This window comes from Mesoplodon densirostris, chromosome 6 (genome assembly GCF_025265405.1).
Source record: "Mesoplodon densirostris isolate mMesDen1 chromosome 6, mMesDen1 primary haplotype, whole genome shotgun sequence".
Classification (NCBI taxonomy): domain Eukaryota; kingdom Metazoa; phylum Chordata; class Mammalia; order Artiodactyla; family Ziphiidae; genus Mesoplodon; species Mesoplodon densirostris.
This window is the reverse complement of record NC_082666.1, coordinates 13,355,824-13,374,577: the sequence shown is the minus strand read 5'-3', so window position 1 is coordinate 13,374,577 and position 18,754 is coordinate 13,355,824. Positions and strand designations below refer to the sequence as shown.

Genomic DNA, 18,754 nt, shown 5'->3' with positions numbered 1-18,754 from the left:
CCAGCCTGGGTGCCTGTCCCAGGGCTGCAGGTGGGGCCTGAATCCTGACCCCACTCCCTGCAGACCTACCTGGGTCCCAGTAACAACCTGCTCCAGGTAGGCCTTGCTGAGCTCCCAGGAGCCTCCCACTTAGATCCACAACAGAAGGAGCTGAACTAGCTGCTGTTCTGCTCCCTGCTCAGGGGTCCCAGTGATCCATACCTCACAGCCACCTGGTACCCACACCCACCTCCCGCCATCCAGGATCGAAGAGCTAAGTTCTTCAGAGATCTGGCTGGAGCCCCCTGAGCAGGAAACTGCCAAAAGATTCACAGCCGTGGCATCACCGATAACAAGTTGTAAAGCTGAAAGAAACTTCTAAACTCGGCAGTTATAAAAAGCAACCATTGACTAACCATGCTAGAGGCAAAACTGATTTGTCTTCCTTTTGCCTCTATTAAAAATGATACTACAAAATCATCAGACAAAGAGGCAATCCAGGAGTAGGCAGCCAAAATATGACAGGTGCATCAGACAGCTGAGTAATACTGATCATTTTGATATTACTTTCACATTTTATGAGGATGTTTTCTGGATTTTGTCCTATGTAGAGTATTTGTCAATTTTTGTTATTTGTTGGGATGTCTCCTCACATTCTAAATAGTTTTCCATAACCATGGGTTTCACATCCACGGATTCAACTAACCACGGATCAAAAATGTTAAAAAACAAAAAATTCCAGGAAGTTCCAAAAAGCAAAACTTGAATTTGCTGCGTACACGCAACTATTTACATAGCATTTACATCATACTAGGTATTGTAAGTGATCTCCAGGTGATTTAAAGTAAACAGGAGGATGTGTGTAGGTTATATGCAAATACTATGCCGTTTTATGTAAGGGACTTGAGCATCTTCAGATTTTGGTATCTGTGAGGTCCTGGAACCAATCCCCTGTGGATACCCCGAGGGACGACTGCGTTCACTTCCACCCTAATATTATACTTGCAACTTTGCATTCTTTTTCTTAAAGCGGACCCTGAAAATTGAATAAGCTTCTGGCCCTGCAACACTTGGATGCCCCCCAACTGAACCAGGCCAGGCCCCGGGCTAAATGCTTTACCAGTAATCTCTCAGGTAAGCCTCACTACGACCCTGTGAAGTCATTCTAGTATCATCCTCATTTTACGGATGTGAACATGGAGGCTCGGAAAGGTTAAGTGACTTGCCCAGTGCCACACAGCATAAAGTGGTGGAGCCAGGATTCAGGTCCAGAGAGTTGGCCTCCAGTGCCCACCCTTTTAACTCTTTTGTTCTCAGTAAACATGCAGGCTTACCCATGGACTAACCACCCATGTCTCTTTGCGACATCCTCTCATTTTGCCTTTCATGATTACCACTTAGCAATTGACCCAAAGCCAGCTAATCACAGGCTAGACTCACTGAGCGGCTAGCTTCTCCTTGGACCAGCTGGTGAGCACTGGCTCAACTCCTCTGCCATTTCCAGGTGCCTCCTGTGTGCCTGGTGTGGGAGCCTTCTGCACTCACTCCATCCTGTTCATCCCTGATCCTGGTCAGCGCAGCGGCTTTTAGCTGAGGAAACTGAGCTTTAGCAAAGGCTGAGATCACTGGGCTCACCCACAAGGTGGGTGGTGTGTTTGAAAAGCAGACCCTCTGCCTTCCAGGCCCAGCTCTTGGCAGGGGGTTGGTGCTGGGGGTGAGGAGGGAGAATGCTGCTTTATCCTAAAACCTCTCTAAATTAGTGGGCATTATGGGGAAATGCTCCCTGTTGGAAGAAACATGTTATAATTCGTGCATGGAGGGCTGTTTCCAGTTATGTTTTTCATTATAAGGGTCAAAGTAAACACAGACGGAGGAAAATAAGAGACAAGCTTCAGACTAAATATACAACTAGCTGTCGCTCCAGCCATCACAGATGGAACAACCTGTTCTCGGAGGGACGTCTTGTAGTGCCCTTTCTTGAATCCCCTTCAGGAAATCTGAAACCTGGATCCAGCCAGCTTTTCCTTGCTGCCTGGCCCAGAAATCAGTGTGCAAGAGTTTTTCCAAGAGAAATAAGGGGAGGTAAACGAAGGGTCAGCGCTGCCCTGAGAGGGCTCTGCATCCACCCGCAACGCAGGTCCTGGGCCCCAAGACTCGCCCTCCTGCCCCTGCAATGGCACTTTGAGTCCTGCACAGAAAACCCCAGGCTGCAGTCACGCCCTGTGAGGTCCTGCCAGGGGCAGCAAACTAACAGGGACTGGACCAGCATCCCGCCAGCACCCACTTCTTGATCCGACGCTGGGGAGAGGAGGACTCTGTCTTCTTCTAGAACTACCGAGGGGACCAGCAAGCAGTTAGGGGGAGAGCGGGGTTCCTCCCCCAGGGGCATGCACGCCGCAGCCGGCTCACAAAACCCCCAGTGACCCCGACAAGGCAGAGGTAAATCATTTCAACATGTCACGTACCTCATCGTCTGCTTCTCTCCCCCCAGAGTAAAAGGCAAAACAACAAAGTTCTATTGAGCTCCGTTCTGCAGAAGGAGGCCGGGCTGGGAGGAAGGGAAGGTGCTCCGTTCCAACTCCTGTCAAAAGAATAAACAGCTGTTTCAGGAAGAGGGGGGCAGACGGATCCCGCAGCAGCAGTCAGGGCTTTGTTCCTTGCTGGCCCTGGGAAGTGGGCCGTTTATCAGGCCTGTTGACTCAGAGCTGCATGCCAAGGCAGAGACGTTCCTCTCTGGGCCCAGGAACGGCCCGGCCTCCCTCACCAAGCGAAACTACAGGTCCAAACTAGGGCTGGTGTTGGAGGAGGGAAGGCCACCACCCTTGGGAGAGACGTACCGGCCACCTGCGTCACCCACTCCTGGGCGAAAATGAGAACCGTTCTGAACCCAAACAACCTCAAGTGACAGCTACCAGGAACAGCCGATGGAGAATTAAAAAGGAAGGGGAAAAAAATGGAGAGGGGTGCCTGAAGGAGAGAGTCCTCAAGACTCCTGTTGAAATGCCACCTAAACGTTCCTCCACATCGAGCCTCTCATCCACATCCTTTAGGCTTCAGAAGTTGTTTTGTTTGAGCGCTATTTTTATAGAATGTTCTGAGATCGCCCGCATTGCAAGCCGAGCTATAAGAACTTTAAAAGGTCACTGAGGCCCAACCCTGCTCTTTGGCTGAATAATGCTTAACCCTTCCCACACCCACCTCCTGGTCCCAAAATAGAACTTCCCAGCTGGAAGGGACCTCACAGCGGTGGATTTTCAAATGTTGAAACAGCGAAAGCTTTAAAAAAAAAAAAAAAAAAAAAGCACATGAAGTCATTCCCAGAACCCCTATGTGAAACAGAGGACACAGGGAGCTGTGGGTGATGCAGGGAAATGAAGCCTAAAGCCCCCCTACCCATCCCTCCCAAGTGGCCCTGGACACCTCCTTGGGAGTACAGACTGGAAACCCCAGACAGACCAAGGAGACGGGACCAAAACCAGACAGAAAGGGGCCAAGGACTGCCCCCCAGCCTCCAAGGGATGCCTAATCCAGCCTCTTCCTCTTGTTCTCCAGAGCTTTCACAGCCCCCTCCTCTGGGGGCATGAGCTAGTCGACCACAGTCTCCAGGGTCTGGAAGTCCTGCTTAACTACTTCCTAAAATCCTTCCCGCCGGCATCTACTACAGCTAAACCAGCCACACCTTACAACCCAGTTATTCCACCCAGGTCTATACCTCAAAGAAAATACACATAAGCTCACACAGAGACACGGACTGGAACATTCACAGTGCACCAAAAATTGGCAACGACCCCAAGGCCCACCATCAGACAGATCGGATGTGATCGAGCATGGGAGTCCACGTATATCAACGAGAAGGAATCAGCTACAGCCACTGACATCAGCAGGATGAACCTCACACACACTTCTTTCTCACTGAGCAAAAGAAGGCCTGGATGATTCCATTCATTGAGCGTTCAAAAATAGGCAAAACCAACTTGTGGTGCTAGAAGTCAGAGAGGGGGGTGGTAGAGACTGGGAAGGGGCCCCGGGGGAGGTCCATGTTGTTTCTTGAGCCAGGTAGTGGTTACCCAGGTGTGTCTACTTTGTGAAAATTCATCACAAATGTCCCTTCTCTGTGTGTATGTTAAGAGCAAAAGTGAACAGAAACCCTCCTGCTGGAAACTGCATTCTCTGGGGCATTCTGTCTTTCCCTGACTCTGGCTCTCAGGACACAGGGTCATGGATAGACCCTGCTTTTTTCCTTCTCTTGGGGTGGACACCCCAATACCGAGCACCACGGAGCACCTCACTATGGGCTCAGGGAAGATCTGTTGCATTAAAGGATCCAGGCGTCTGTACTGCGGTCAACAGGGAAGGGAAAGATAACAGCATTTGGAGGCTAAGGAGCTGCGCTAAGATAAACCGGTCCTTTCAACAAGCAAGCACTGATCACGAGGGTCTTCCATTTTACAGTTTACGAAGCAGCCTCTCTCCTTTATCTCAGTGAATCCTCAGGCTCACCCACCCAGTGGTCAAGGTGACTTGCTCGAGGTCACCAGCTGGTGGGTCTGATGCTGCCTTTCCTCCTGAGCTGCCCCCGGGGGACACTCTACAGGTTAGTGGAATCAGAAGCTCCAGGTTGGTTACCCACAGCTCGACAGAGCATGCAAACCTGGAAGGCAGAAAATTCAACTTCCAGAGGATCCAACATGAAATTCCTCCTTCTCTGAAGCACAGACTCTCAAAACAAGGGAGCATATACTTGTGGTCAGTGTTTAATTGAGAGGTGGGGAACTGGAGCAAGGGAGCCTCAGGCCACGTTGCTCTCCTGATCAAAGGAGGCCAGAGGCTGTCCAGGTTGAGAACCTGGCATCCCAGCTGGGCTGACTGATCTCATCACTCGATGGTCACCAAGGTCCCTTCCAGCCCTAACAGTCCACGGGCCTGTCAGATGACAACCAGCATTCAGTGCCTGTCTGTCTGCCACACCCCGAGTCAGAGGATCACACAGCGTCAGAGCTGCAGCCAAGGTAGCTGTAGCCCAGGTGTGGAGATGCCCTGGCTTCACATCCCAGACCCCTTCCGGCTGGGAATCACGAAGGGTCAGATCCCCACCCTGCTTACCTCTGTGGAAGTGTGAGGATCAAGTGTTCTTGGCAAAGAATGCTACAGACACAAAAGTGTCAGGCTGTCACTGTTTGTTGAATCCTGAATGTGTTCAGGGCAGTTATAAAAGACATTCTTTTTTTTTTTGTGGTACGCGGGCCTCTCACTGTTGCGGCCTCTCCCGTTGCGGAGCACAGGCTCCGGACGCGCAGGCTCAGAGGCCACGGCTCACGGGCCCAGCTGCTCCACGGCCTGTGGGATCTTCCCGGACCGGGGCACGAACCCGTGTCCCCTGCATCGGCAGGTGGACTCTCAACCACTGCGCCACCAGGGAAGCCCTATAAAAGACATTCTTGCTGATGCTCATGAGTGATGGAGCAATGTGGTTGGTTTCCTCTTCTCTGTGTTGGGGATAATCATAATCCCCACCTCTCAGGGTAGGCGAGGAGCTTAGAGCATGGTGGTTCTGAATTTGGACTCTGGGCCTAGGCTGCCTGGGTTTGAGTTCTGGCTCTGCCCTGTATGCTATGCAATCCTGGGCAATTTACTTCTCTGTGTCTCTGTTTCTACAGCTATAAAATGGGGATAATAGTACTTGTATGGTAGCTGGCACATGGTAAGGGTATAGAGATACATATTACCCATTATTGCAAGAATTAAGGAGATACTCCTTGAAAAGTGCTTGAGGTTCTCAATCACTGATACTCTCTAGTGTTCAATTAATCCAAGGTGGCCGTTCCCTCGATTTTACATTGGTGTATGAAATAAAAATTTTGATCATGTATTCCTGCAGGTTGGGGAAACGTGGGGAAGGAGAGGTTCCAGCCAATGTTTCCATTACCATTAAGTACTGCCACACACCTGTGAGCATCAGTGCTGAAATGATCTTGGTGAAAGCCCATGCAGTAAATAACTGCACTGAGGAGAGTCTGCACCTCTAAGTCTATTTCCTTGAGAAGAGCTGGAAAAATGAAATCATGATGACTCTTTCCAAGCAACACAGAGCAAACCTTCTTGAGATGTGCCTCCATCCCACCTAACTCCAGGACAGACTGCACCAAAGCCATGCTGGAGCGCTCCCCCTGCTTCCACAAGCTTCCATCCTGAGCCTCAGCCACACCCCTTGTGCCAGGAAGACCCTTCCTGGGGCTAACCTTGGTTCTTCATGCTGTAGGTCAGACTCTTTCTAGAGAAGGAAGATGCTGTTTTTGTTGACAGCTTGGAAGGTATGAGGAGCTCCCACCGAGGGGCAAGGACTGGGTTCTGAGGACAGCCTGGGCTTGAGCCCCCAATACAGGTGGCTGGATTTCCCCAACCAAGGAGTCTCCCCTCCCCCTCTACCCTCCCTTGGTTCCTCTCACTGCTGCCTCAGGCTGGTGGCCCCAGATGGAGGTGAAAAAGAGGCACCTGGTGGTTCTTATCACAATCGGGCGGTGGGTGCCAGGGGGTGCCCTCGACTCCCCTAGAAATTCTCACCCTTCCCTGAATGGAGAGAGGCTTGAAGCCAGTAGGCCAGTGCCCTACCTCAGAGCAGAACTACTTCCTGAACAGGTGAGAAGCTCAGCGTCCCTCAAGGTCACAGTCATGCCCTGTTTAGAGCCACTGCTGTCTACAACGACCCATATACTTCTACACAACCCTAGGAGGGTAAGTAGGGTGAAGAGTACAGTCCCAAGTTATAAAGAAGGGAACTGAAGATAAAGGAAGAACCTTACAGAAGTGTATGATCTGAGTCATTAACCCTGGAATGGAAGACAAGTTTAGGGTTTTTCCATGATTCTATCCCACCTTAACCTCTTAGACCCCCAATGGTGGTGAAGCCAGAGCAAACTGGGGATGCTAATGGATGTAGAACAAGGCGGGGGCTGTGAACCAAATGCCACTGGAACCCAAGTGCTATTGGGGGGCGGGGGGTGCTTGTCTTCCATCTTGGTCACTTCTGGGTTTTCCCAGTACCTGGAACAGTACCTGGCACCTATTAGATGCTCAATAGATATATGTTGAATGAATGCTGAGTGAAAGCCAGGAGCCAGGTGGGCAGCAGAATTGTGTGAATTTGACCAGGTATAATGCAATAGGGAGTGATGGGGTCTGTGGTAAACTGGGGTACTTCTGCCCAAATCAGATCGAAATCAGATTTTAAGAAGAAAAAAAAAAATTGGGAATTCCCTGGTGGTCCAGTGGTTAGAACTCTGCGCTTCCACTACAGGGGGCCCGTGTTCGATCCCTGGTCGGGGAACTACGATCCTGCAAGCTGCCCAGTGCGGCCAAAAATAAAAAATAAAAAAATAATTATAATAAGAGAAAAATAACTGCACCTAAACAGCACTTCTCTGATTACGGAATGTGATATACTGGCCACAGATGACTCCTTTTTTAAGGGAAATCATTTTGTACCAGAAATTAAAAGTACTATTTGAACCCCTGCTCCGTTATCACCAGCCTGTGTGATGCAGCCATGTCCAGTTCCCTTCTCTGTGCCTCTGTTTTCTCATCTGTGGAGTGGAGGGTCCCTCCCAATTCCACTCTGCCCTGCCTGAGCCCGAATCTGGGGGTACAGCTGTGAATCAGGCTCCTATAGAAATCTGACCAGGAGAATCTCAGAAGCCTTCATGGAGGAGGTGATGTGACTGGACCTTTTTAGGTGGGCTTCTGCCTCCCAGGGACCTGGCATGTCTGTCTGCACAGGCCTTCACCCCTCTCTTCCTTCTCACTAAAGACAGGCTGGCAGGCAGCTCCCCCCCCCGCCGACTTCAGGATTTGTAAATCCTCTTCTGCTCAGGACCGGTCCCCCCAGGAGGTCCTGTGGGGGGTCATCTTATGAACCTTTTGGCTTTTGGAGGCAGGGGCCAGGATGCCACAGAACCTCCAGGCCACTCAGGAGCCCTGCTGAACCCTCCCAAAAGAGGCCCCAAACACACCGCTGAAAGAAAAGAGGAAATGGGGCACAATTCTGGCCACAAAACAGAAACTCAGCCAAGCAAAGAGAGGGGAAACCAGCTTTTTGAGAGAGGGGACTCCGAGTCTGGCAGAGCCACAGAGAACTTTCTCCCAACCTGGCTCACTGCAAGGCCGGGGTGAGGACTCAAGCAACTGTGAAGGTAAGGAGGAAAGGCAGGCCTGCCCCACTCAGCCCAGCCCAGCCCCAGAAGCATCTCTTTCCAAAGAGCCTGTGGAAGGGGATGGATTGCAGTGAAGAAAATGTTTTAAAAATTGAAGACTAATAATACAACCAGATAAAAGAAAGCCCAAGAAAGTGCTTTCTAAATCCAATGACCTGCTTCCACAGGCCATGTGGCTCCAGGCACATCCTTTTCCCCATCTGGGCCCTACACCCCATGTGGGCGCTGACCAAGCTGAAGCAGAACTTTCCAAGGATCCCTATGGCTCCTTGGAGGGGACCCACGTGGGCTTGGTGGCTGTGAAGAGCCTGTTCTCACTCGTTCTGCAAACCTGTCTGATGAATGTGCAGCCTTCAGAGTTCAACGTCACCTCCTCTGAGATCTGCTTCCCGGCTGGAGCTGATTCTCTCTCCCAAATTCCCACTGCCCTTGTGCAGCCTACCTGGAGCACAGGTTGCTGTGCAAGTGTCCATCTCGCCCTCCACATGCAAGCTCTCAAGGACAGCAGGGAGCTCTGCTTTAACTCAAGGTCTCTGGTGGTCCTCATACAGGGTCCAGTACAGAGGCGGTCCTGAGGATCGGTGCATGGATGGACAGATGGATGGTATATTGGCTTGCTAAGGCTTCCGCAAGAAAGTACCACACACTGGGTGGCTTAACACCACAGAAGTTTATTCTCTCACAATTCTGGAGGCCAGAAGTCCAAAGTCAAGGTGTTGGCAGAGCTGGTTCCCTCTGAAGGTCATGAGAGAGAACCCATCATGCCTCTCTCCTAGCTTCTGGTGGCTGCCAGCAACCCTTGGCATGTTCCTCGCGACAGCATAACCCAATGCTCTACAGCGCCACACAGTGTTCTCCGTGTGTGTCTGTGTCGAAGTTTCCCTCTTCTTATAAGGACACCAGTCACTGGATTGGAGCCCTCCCAAATCCAGTGTGACCTCATCTTAGCTTGAGTCATCTGCAAAGAATCTATTTCCAAAAAAACTCATATTCATAGGCATCGGGCGTGAGGACTTGAACACATCTTTCTGGTAGACACAGTTCTACCCACTAGAGACAGTTATCCAAATAGCTATTGGCTGGAAGCCTATAAACACTCGCAGAACCACCTGCGTACAATTACAGAGCTGAGAGCAAAAGGCCGGAGGTGGGTGGGGACGTGGAGGTGGTCTTGAGAGAGAGGAAAGTGGATGGAATCCTTAGAGCATCTCTATTTGATCAGGATTATAAGAAGAAGAGAAATGCCTCCCTGAGACAGGCTCTGTGGGATGGCCAGTAGAGATGCTGCAGGTCAGCCAATATTCAGTTCTGGGCAACATAGGGATGTGAGTGGGTAAGATCACCCTAGGAGAGGAAGGATGTGATAGAAGAGGGGGCCCCCGGGGGCAGCTGGCATCAGAAACCCACGGAAGCTTGGAGCCGGGTACCAGGTTGCAGTGTGTTGAGGAAAGAACCTCAGGCGAGGAAGTGACGTCAGTGAGGGCAAGGACCTCTTGCCAGCAGCTTGCATTGGGAAGGGCTGGAGAGAGGGTCCAGTGAGAGAAGCCATGGAGAAAAAGGGAAATACTCCTGAGTACACTGCAGACGATGGGAAACCCCTGATAAGACAGAGCCATGGAGAGGAGGGTTTGAAGGTTCAGAGGAGGGAAAGGACAGGTGCTGAAGAGCATCCCTTCAGGGAGGATGGGGGTGGGGATGCCACCAAGACAGGCAGAAGGTGCTTCCCCTTGTGCAAAAAAGTGAGGAGACAGGGGATTTCCTTGGTGGCGCAATGGTTAAGAATCCGCCTGCCAATGCAGGGGACACGGGTTCGAGCCCTGGTCCGGGAAGATCCCACATGCCGCGGAGCAACTAACCCCGTGCGCCACAACTACTGAGCCTGCGCTCTAGAGCCCACGAGCCACAAATGCCGAGCCCGCACGCCTAGAGCCTGTGCTCCGCAACAGGAGAAGCCACCGCAGAGAGAAGCCCGCGCACCGCAACGAAGAGCAGCCCTCGCTCGCCGCAACTATAGAAAGCCCGGTGCAGCAAGGAAGACCCAACGCGGCCAAAAATAAAAATTAATTAATGACTAAAAAAGTGAGAAGACAGGATGGGCGAGTTGGTACCGTGGGGGGATAAAGTGGGAAGTTGACAAGCTCCAATCCAGAGCAGCTGAAGTGGGGTTGGGGGAGGGGCACAGAGAAGCGGGAGGGCCGTGCAGAATCCTGTCACCCCGCGCCTTGTACCTGAGGAATCTGCATTTCCTCCCGAAGGTGCTGGGGAATCCTTGGATGCCATTAAGCAAAGAGAGGTACATGATTTGCTTTTTAGAAGAATTCCTTGGCTGCAGGGTGAGGGTGGGTGGGAGAAGTTAAATCTCCAGCCAGGGTGCCCAGCCAGGAGGCTGCTGGCCAATGTCCAGGGGAAAGAGTGGAAACCTGACGCCATGGGGTGAGCTGGAAGACAAGAAAGAAGTGGCATCTTGAGACCTTGGGTTACAGGAACTAAATTCTCTTTCAAATTTTGCTTCAATGTCACCTTCTTGGAGAGACTGTCCCGGATTTACAATTACTTTCGTATTGTATCAAAGTGTGGATCAAACAACCAGCAGCACCAAGCATCACTTGGGAGCTTGTTAGAAATGCAGGGCATCAGGTCAACCCAGCCCTAAGGCATCAGGATGCCCAGGGTGTGGCCCAGGAATTTGTCTGCAAGAGGTCTAGCAGGAGAGTGGATGGTTGCCTGAAAAATAAAGTGGAGGGGTTGGGAGGAGGGGGAGCTGGTGAGTTCTGTTCTGGAAGCGCTGAGTTTGAAGAACCTTCAGAAGTCAGCTCAGTAATGCTGTCCTAGACAGAGAGCCTGGGCAGAGCCCGATTTGGGAGCTGCCAGCGTCAGGCAAGAGCAGGCAGGTCTGCTGTGCGCCGAGGGAGGGGAGCATTGAGAACAGAGCAGGGCAGCCTTAACGGACACCGCCCTGAAGCCTGGGGGACAGAGCAGAGAGGCAGGAGGAGAGCCAGGCGCAAAAGTCGTCAACGATGCTGGAAGCGAGAGAGTGGCATGGACACATATACACTGCCAAACGTAAAACAGACAGCTAGTGGGAAGCGGCCGTGTAGCACAGGGAGATCACCTCGGTGCTTTGTGACCACCTAGAGGGGTGGGATAGGGAGGGTGGGAGGGAGATGCAAGAGGGAGGGGATACAGGGATATATGTATATGCACAGCTGATTCAGTTTGTTAAAATACAGCAGAAACTAACACACCATTGTAAAGCAATTATGCTGCAATAAAGATGTTAAAAAAGAAATGCTGGGGGCTTCCCTGGTGTCGCAGTGGTTGAGAGTCAGCCTGCCGATGCAGGGGACACGGGTTCGTGCCCCGGTCCGGGAGGATCCCACATGCAGCAGAGCGGCTGGGCCCGTGAGCCATGGCCGCTGAGCCTGCGCGTCCGGAGCCTGTGCTCCGCAGCGGGAGAGGCCACAGCAGTGAGAGGCCCGCGTACCGCAAAAAAAAAAAAAAAAAAAAAATGCTGGGATTAGCCCCATCTGAATTCTCAGCTCAACTCAGCCCGCTGACACTCCTCTGGCTGCCTCTGGCCTCACTTGCCCCCGGAAGAGGGAAGGCTGTGGAGGGAGGGTTGTGTTCCCCGGGCAAGGGTGCTGCTGCCTGAGAATCCCAAGGAGTGGGTTTGCCAGGCAAATGAAGGGTGGCAACAGACAGAGATCCTGTCGCCTGCTGTGCCTCCAACTCTGAGCAACTCCGTGTGTGTGTGCCTCGCTGTTTCCCACCCTCCTCCCAATCAGATGAAAAGGTGGGGCTGGTGTCTCAGACTCTGCATCGCATGCCTGACAGCTCTGGGGGCTCACGGCACCCCTCATGCCCAGCCACAGGCTCTCAGCGAATGACCCCCCCCCCCCAGAGGAGCAGTTGGTGCGTTCAGAGCATGTGATGAGGCTCCAGAAACCAGAGTCAGAGGGGAGATCACAGCCTTTGGGTGGAGGGAGGGCACCCTGGGGAGGGAGCCGGGAGCCCGAGCCAACAGGCGTGATGAATCCAAAGCTCTACCTGGTTCCCATCAGAACAGCTGAGCAGTCAAGGTCTAAAGAAGACTCCTTCCCCCTCAGCCAAAATGGGAGGCCCTGGAACCAGCAAGGGGCCGTTTCATGTGGGAGGAAGTGAAAGTTTTCAGGGACCTCTAAAAACTTTTCTCCCTCCTAGAAGGAGATCCCCCCTCTCAAGGGGCCAGCTCCCAGTCGCAGCCTGTTGCCCCCGTTTGCTCCCCTGGCTGGCCGACAGCACAGTCTTCCAGGTGACATGAACAGTGACATAAACAAGTCACTCTCATCCAAAGGAGTTCAAGTCCCTCAGGCTTTGACGCCAGTGGTAATCTGTCAGCTTGCCTCTCCCGGTGTCCTGCTAGCCCAGCCTCCCGCCTAAAGGTGGTCACACCATTTACAGCATCCATGCCGGACAGCCTCTGCCTGAAGCCTTCTAGTGAGGGGGAACTCACCACCCACCCGAGTCGTCTAGTTCATCTCTGGACTTTTCTGATTGTAAGACACATCTTTTCAGTGTGGAACTGAGCTCTGCTTCCCAGAATGTTATTATTAATAATAAGGACTGGGCTTCCCCGGTGGCTCAGTGGTTGAGAGTCCGCCTGCCGATGCAGGGGACACGGGTTCGTGCCCCGGTCCGGGAGGATCCCACATGTCGCGGAGCGGCTGGGCCCGTGAGCCATGGCCGCTGAGCCTGCGCGTCCGGAGCCTGTGCTCCGCAACGGGAGAGGCCACAACAGTGAGAGGCCCGCGTACCAAAAAAAAAAAGGACTGCCTTTCATTTACGTACACCATCTCATTTAATCCTTTCTACAATCACTAATGAGCCCTCCATTCCCCAGACAGGGAATCTGAGGCTCAGAGGTTGAGTAACACAGACCAGCAGATAGCAGAACCAATAAGTTCTACCTGTCCGTGTAGCCTTGCCTTTCCCATTCACCCTAACGGCTCCTCAGAGATAGGACCCTTGGCTCTTTCCTCTCCAAGCAAAACATCATCTTCCCTGGCACACTTCAGGAAAGCCGTGCCCACAAGCATTTATTCCATCAGTAAACACTTGGAGGACATTTACTCAGTCCTGGGACTGCTGGGACTGGGGTGGGCACAGAATGAATCACATCCACTGCCTGCACTTGTCAAGCCCAGGTCTGGTGAGAGGGACATGTGTGCCCACAAATGCCAAGTGCTCTCTGTGGACCTCAGCTACTGCCATTGTGTTAACCAGGCTGGTGCTGGCACAGAGCCGGGGCTGCATAGGTGTCCCCTGGCGGAAGTCACTGCTCCTCTCTACCCCTTGTCTTGTTCTTCTGTTTTGTTTTACCATCCTCCTGTTTTGTTTTTTTTTTTTTTTTTTTTGCGGTATGCGGGCCTCTCACTGTTGTGGCCTCCCCCGTTGCGGAGCACAGGCTCCGGACGCGCAGGCTCCGGACGCGCAGGCTCAGCGGCCATGGCTCACGGGCCCAGCCGCTCCGCGGCATATGGGATCCTCCCAGACCGGGGCACGAACCCGTATCCCCTGCATCGGCAGGCGGACTCTCAACCACTTGCGCCACCAGGGAGGCCCTACCATCCTCCTGTTTTTGACATCTGGGCTTTGCCTTTTCACAGCAACCCTTCCTGGTGTGGGTAGTTTCTCAGAGCCTGTAAAATCAAGGTGCTTTCCCTAGGACAGTTCTGATTTATGCTTGTCGTGGATCAGTTTTCAGGTCAATGTTTTAGTGCCCCCTTTCACTCTCAAAGGTGTGCAGGTCTGGGCGATAAATCATAGGGTCACTCTATGTAAAAACTGTTCAATAAAATAAAGAGGGTTCAACGAAGTCCCCTCGGACCCTCTAGGATGCAGAGCTTGTGTTTACTATCAACCGGTGCCTTAGGATACCCGCTTCAGCAGCCAGACTCTTTTCTGAGGCCGCTTGTGGTACAAGAGGTGGTACAAACCCAGTCCCTCCAGACGCATTTCTGCCCCCACCCCCAACTTGTCCCCCTTAGCGCCTGCGGCTGGGATCATCTCAGCTCACCCTGCTTCCCCTGTGTAGGCTAGGAGGTATTAAGAGTCTAAGAATTTACTGAAAAATCCTGAGGTTGTTTTTGCCTCGGGCTTCTTTTTTTTCCCCTCCACTAGATTTTTTTCTTGTAATAAGTTGAGCCTAAAAGGCCTTCCAAGAAATAATCTCTAATGATGACGTTCTAGGAACCTAAAGTGGGAAGCTAAAAAACAACAACAGCTACAAAACCAAAAAACAATCTCTTAATGGAGCCCACAATGGAGATGACTTTTTCTCTGCCTGTTCTTGGGATGAGCCAGTCCTGAGTTCAAATTCCAGCCCCGCTCCCTACTTTCTTGCTGTGTGGCCCTGGAAATGTCACTTCACACTCTGAGCCTTGGTTTACTCATCTGTAAAATAGGGATAATAATTCCTTACTCCTTGAGTTGTTGAAAGGATGAACAATAACATCTGTAAAGTTCCTGGTACCTCATAGGCACTTAGGAAAAGGCAACTTGTATTATTATCACTGGTTCCTAAGAGACAAGCACTGTCCCTACCTCATCATAGCAGCAGGAGGCCGTAGAGCATAGAGGTTAGAGCCTGCACTTGAGTGAACCCAGCCTGGGCATTGACTAAGTGTGTGGCCTTGGGTGAGTCACTTGACCTCCTGGGACTTGATTTCTCTCCTCTGTAAAACGAGAATAACCATGTCTCTCTTAGACCATCTTAAATGAGATAGTGCACATCAAGTGCTTGGCATAAGGCCTGATGTTGGAGCAAGTGCCCAATAGACGGTAGCTACTCAATTCCTAATGATGATTATTCCAGAACTCTCCACCTCACAGGCTCCAGCACCACCTGCTCTGTGTCAAACAAGGACTTGTCCTCATGTCCTAAAAACAACCAGCTCTTCCTTTGCACGGGGCACTTAGGAGGCCTCCTGCTTGCTGAAGCCTCTGACACAGCCCGTGAGGCAGGATGGGTCCCTGCATACAGAGGGAGTCTGGTGACTTGCCCAAGGTGGGAAGCTGGGTTTGGGTAGAGCCCAGAATTTCTTCAACCTCCTCCTGTCCCAAAGGAAGTCTGCAAATCACTGATTCAGAGTTGAAGGGAATGATGTGCTCGTTTGTTCATTCATTCATTAAGCAAGTATTTATTTAATGTCAACCTTGGCAACCTACCAAGTGCTAGGCACTGTCCAGGCTGCTAGGTCGACAAGGATTAGCCGATACAGCCTCCCTCTCACGGAGCTCCGTGTAGTGGGAAGTGGAGCCAAGAATCCAACTCTCATGCCACCATATACATCCTGCAACCGCGGTGAGTGTCCTGTGACAGCAATGAGTCACCCCCTTACTCTAGGCTCCACGGACTTCTGGCTGACTCAGAGAGCAGTCTCACCTGCCTCTTTGCCCACGTGGCTACAGGAACACCCCCGCCACCCAGGGTCACTCTCCTTTCAGGCCTGGCCTCAGTCTTCTGAGCTGCTTCATTTTCTAGATAAGAAAACGGAGGCACCAAGGCAGGGAAATAACTTATCCAGGGCCCCTCAGCAATGAAGTGAGGAGGCTGGGGCTAGTACCCAGGTGGCCGGCATCTCTCCAGGACAAGGACGAGAAGCCTCCTAACAAAGCACAGGAAATCAAGAACTCAGGGAGGGGCTGAGGGCTGCAGTCGATAGTCTTCTCCCAGAGTTTCCTTATTTATGCCCAAGAAAACCCCAAAAGCCTCTGCCAGGGATGGCCATGTCTCTGTCCTTCCCTCCCCCTTCCACCCTCACTGCCCTTGAATGATTTTGGATGCCACGATGGGACACAGAAATGCAGCTGGGACAAGGTGAGCATCGTAGGGAAAAGGTGAGCACCGTGTGTGGACTGGAGACAAGTGAGGCACCCAATTCAGAAGGAACATCCCTCTCATAAACATCAAATAGCTCAGAAATGGAGGGAGAACGCCTAAATATGTGCGACACTTACAAAACGTCATATGGGTCTGTGATGAAGAATGTGGTTTGCGAACCCCAGTTCAATACCATTGCCTCTGCCTTCCCTGTGCGTTTAGCACCTGGAGCTCCCAGCAGGTATCACCTGCCCTCTTCAGGGCCGCTGCCTTCTTCACTGAGCTTCTGCTTTTTATTCCCCCAGAGAGGCTGGCAGCTGCATGTGTCTTTTTGTTCTGCTTAGCACTTGGGGCTAAGAAGTGCCTTTGGGGTTTTTTCTCTCTGGGTGTGGTTTCCTAGCACTCACAAAGAAGAGCCTACAGCCCACTCTGTTTGTGCCATCTGCCTGGTTGTCTCAGCTTGCAGAGTTGACCTAGCAGCTAAACAAAGAAAGGAGTGGCCCACCTGGGGTATTCATTAACGCTGTTCTACTAAATAGTTCCTGCTCTCCACCTTCATGGTAGGCTTTCATTTCCTGGTCCCCTTGTGGTTGAGTAGGGCCATGTGACTAGTCTGATCAATAAGATGTGAGATGGCCCAAGCATTTAACTGCCAGTGGAAGACCCTCTAGGGCTCTCTTTCTCAGTGCCATGAAGTACATTCAAGGAGGTAACTGCTCCATCAGCCCGATTCCTTGAATGAGGAACACAGCCCCAAGCTGACCCAAGATGCTCATATTAACTAGAGTAAGAAATAAACCTTTAGGGAATTCCCTGGCGGTCCAGTGGTTGGAACTCTGTGCTCTCACTGCTGAGGGCCCCGGTTCAATCTCTGGTTGGGGAACTAAGATCCCACAAGCTGGGAGGCACAGCCAAAAAAAAAAAAAAAAGACAAACCACCTTTATGGGTTTGGCCCCTAAGATTCAAGGGTTGTTTGTTACTGCAGCGTACCGTACTCCATCCTGACTAATACACTGCCCATCTCACACAGAGTAGGATATTCTCTAGATATTAGTCTGCCCTCTTCCCTATAAAAATCTTTACCCGGGCTTCCCTGGTGGCGCAGTGGTTGAGAGTCCGCCTGCCGATGCAGGGGACACGGGTTCGTGCCCTGGTCTGGTAAGATCCCACATGCCGCGGAGTGGCTGGGCCCGTGAGTCATGGCCGCTGAGCCTGCACGTCCGGAGCCTGTGCTCCGCAACGAGAGAGGCCACAACAGTGAGAGGCCTGCGTACCGCAAAAAAAAAAAAAAAAAAAAAAAAAAAAAAAAATCTTTACCCTCCTCTTCAATGAGAGCCTTGCATAAACAAAGGAAAATGAAGTGGAGGCAAGAGCGTCTCTCCAGTGTCCTATAGAAATTTTTTCCTCCTTAGGTTTCAAAGATGGCTGAAGATTCAGCTACATTTGAAAGGAATGAGAAGGAAGTTCAGCGGGTTGTCTTCTGTGGCTTCCCTTTCCTATGAGATAAGGAAGCTAGGTCACTCATGAGAATGTCTTGCAGGCTTGCAATGTGACAGCCACCCAGGTTAGGAGCAGATGCCTTGGGCACTGGGAGAGGACACTGACCAGGAATGAGAACATAGGGTGTCAAGCAGCTCTGCAACCCTGCTGGGGTTGTAACCAAGCGAGCCACACCAGCCCAAGGACAGTGGCAGGGACGGCAACTGGCTGGATTCCTCCCCAGTTAGGGGCTGTCTGGCCAGGGTAGGCGGCAGTGAGGGTGGCTAGAAAGACAAGGAGGGCATGTGGTTCAAGGCAATGAAGGATGTGTGATTTAACTGGTTGATCACGGGAGGGAAGGAGGTGGCGCTCACAGCATCCCTGTAGATTCTACTGGTATTCCCAGGGAGGATAACCAAGGCTCAGAAAGGTGATATCTCTTGCTCAAGCTAAGGATCAGAGCCAGAACTAATCCAAGTCTGGCTGACACAAAAGCTTAGCCACCACCCAGTGCTCTTTCAGCCGGAAGACATTGCACTCCCTCTGAGCTCCCCTTAGCCCCTGATCAGGCTTCTTTTCTGCACCTTTACTTCTACCTTTAATTACTTACATATAATTATATATATCCCAGTCCAGGCTGTGAGTTTCTGAAGAGCAGGAATCTGTACCTTATATAATAATAATAATAACAACAGCAACAAAGCAGGAACAGCAGCATATGCTACTATTTCTTGAATGCTGAGCTGGGTTCTAAGCACTTTACACTCATTATTCAATTCTCACTAAGCTCTCTGAGAGACAGGTACTGGAATCATCCCCATTTTACAGATGAGGAAGCATCTCAGTTTGGTTGAGCTGAAAATCAATCCCTAATATTAATATTGGGTTGGCCAAAAAGTTCGTATGGGTTTGCGGTAAGATGGTATGGAAAAACTTTTTGGCCAGCCCAATATTTTAATAACTACAGTTCAATTTGAGTCATTCTCTCTATAATCGTATTCATTTTATTTTTCACATTTAAAACATTCCCAGAAGGAGTCTATAGGCTCCCCCAGATGCCAAAGGAGTCCATAAAGGAGCACAATAAAGGTTAAGAACCCCTGCAGAGGCAGATGGCAGGATTCCAGAGGCTGGGTTCTGTCCCACATTGTCCCATAGAACCCAGAGTTCCTGGCTGGGATGGGGTAAGGAACCCTATACCATCTTCATGCAACAGTGGGGAGTGAA

At 51.4% G+C, this 18,754-nt stretch overlaps 1 protein-coding gene across 5 annotated transcripts in view; it reads right to left on the bottom strand.

Annotated features, from left to right (window-relative positions):
* The window catches only part of GGTA1 (glycoprotein alpha-galactosyltransferase 1 (inactive)), a 67,013-nt gene that overhangs the window by 29,320 nt on the left and 18,939 nt on the right, over positions 1–18,754 (bottom strand). For 4 of the 5 annotated variants that reach the window (XM_060101443.1, XM_060101442.1, XM_060101440.1 and 1 more), the window contains exon 2: positions 2,445–2,560. The exons of the other annotated variant lie outside the window; for it this stretch is intronic. Coding sequence is in view for 3 of the 4 variants with exons in the window: in XM_060101442.1 (XP_059957425.1) it covers positions 2,445–2,560 (116 nt within the window). In the remaining variant the exon portion in view is untranslated. The remainder of the gene's footprint in view (positions 1–2,444; positions 2,561–18,754) is intronic. 5 annotated transcript variants of the gene reach the window in all.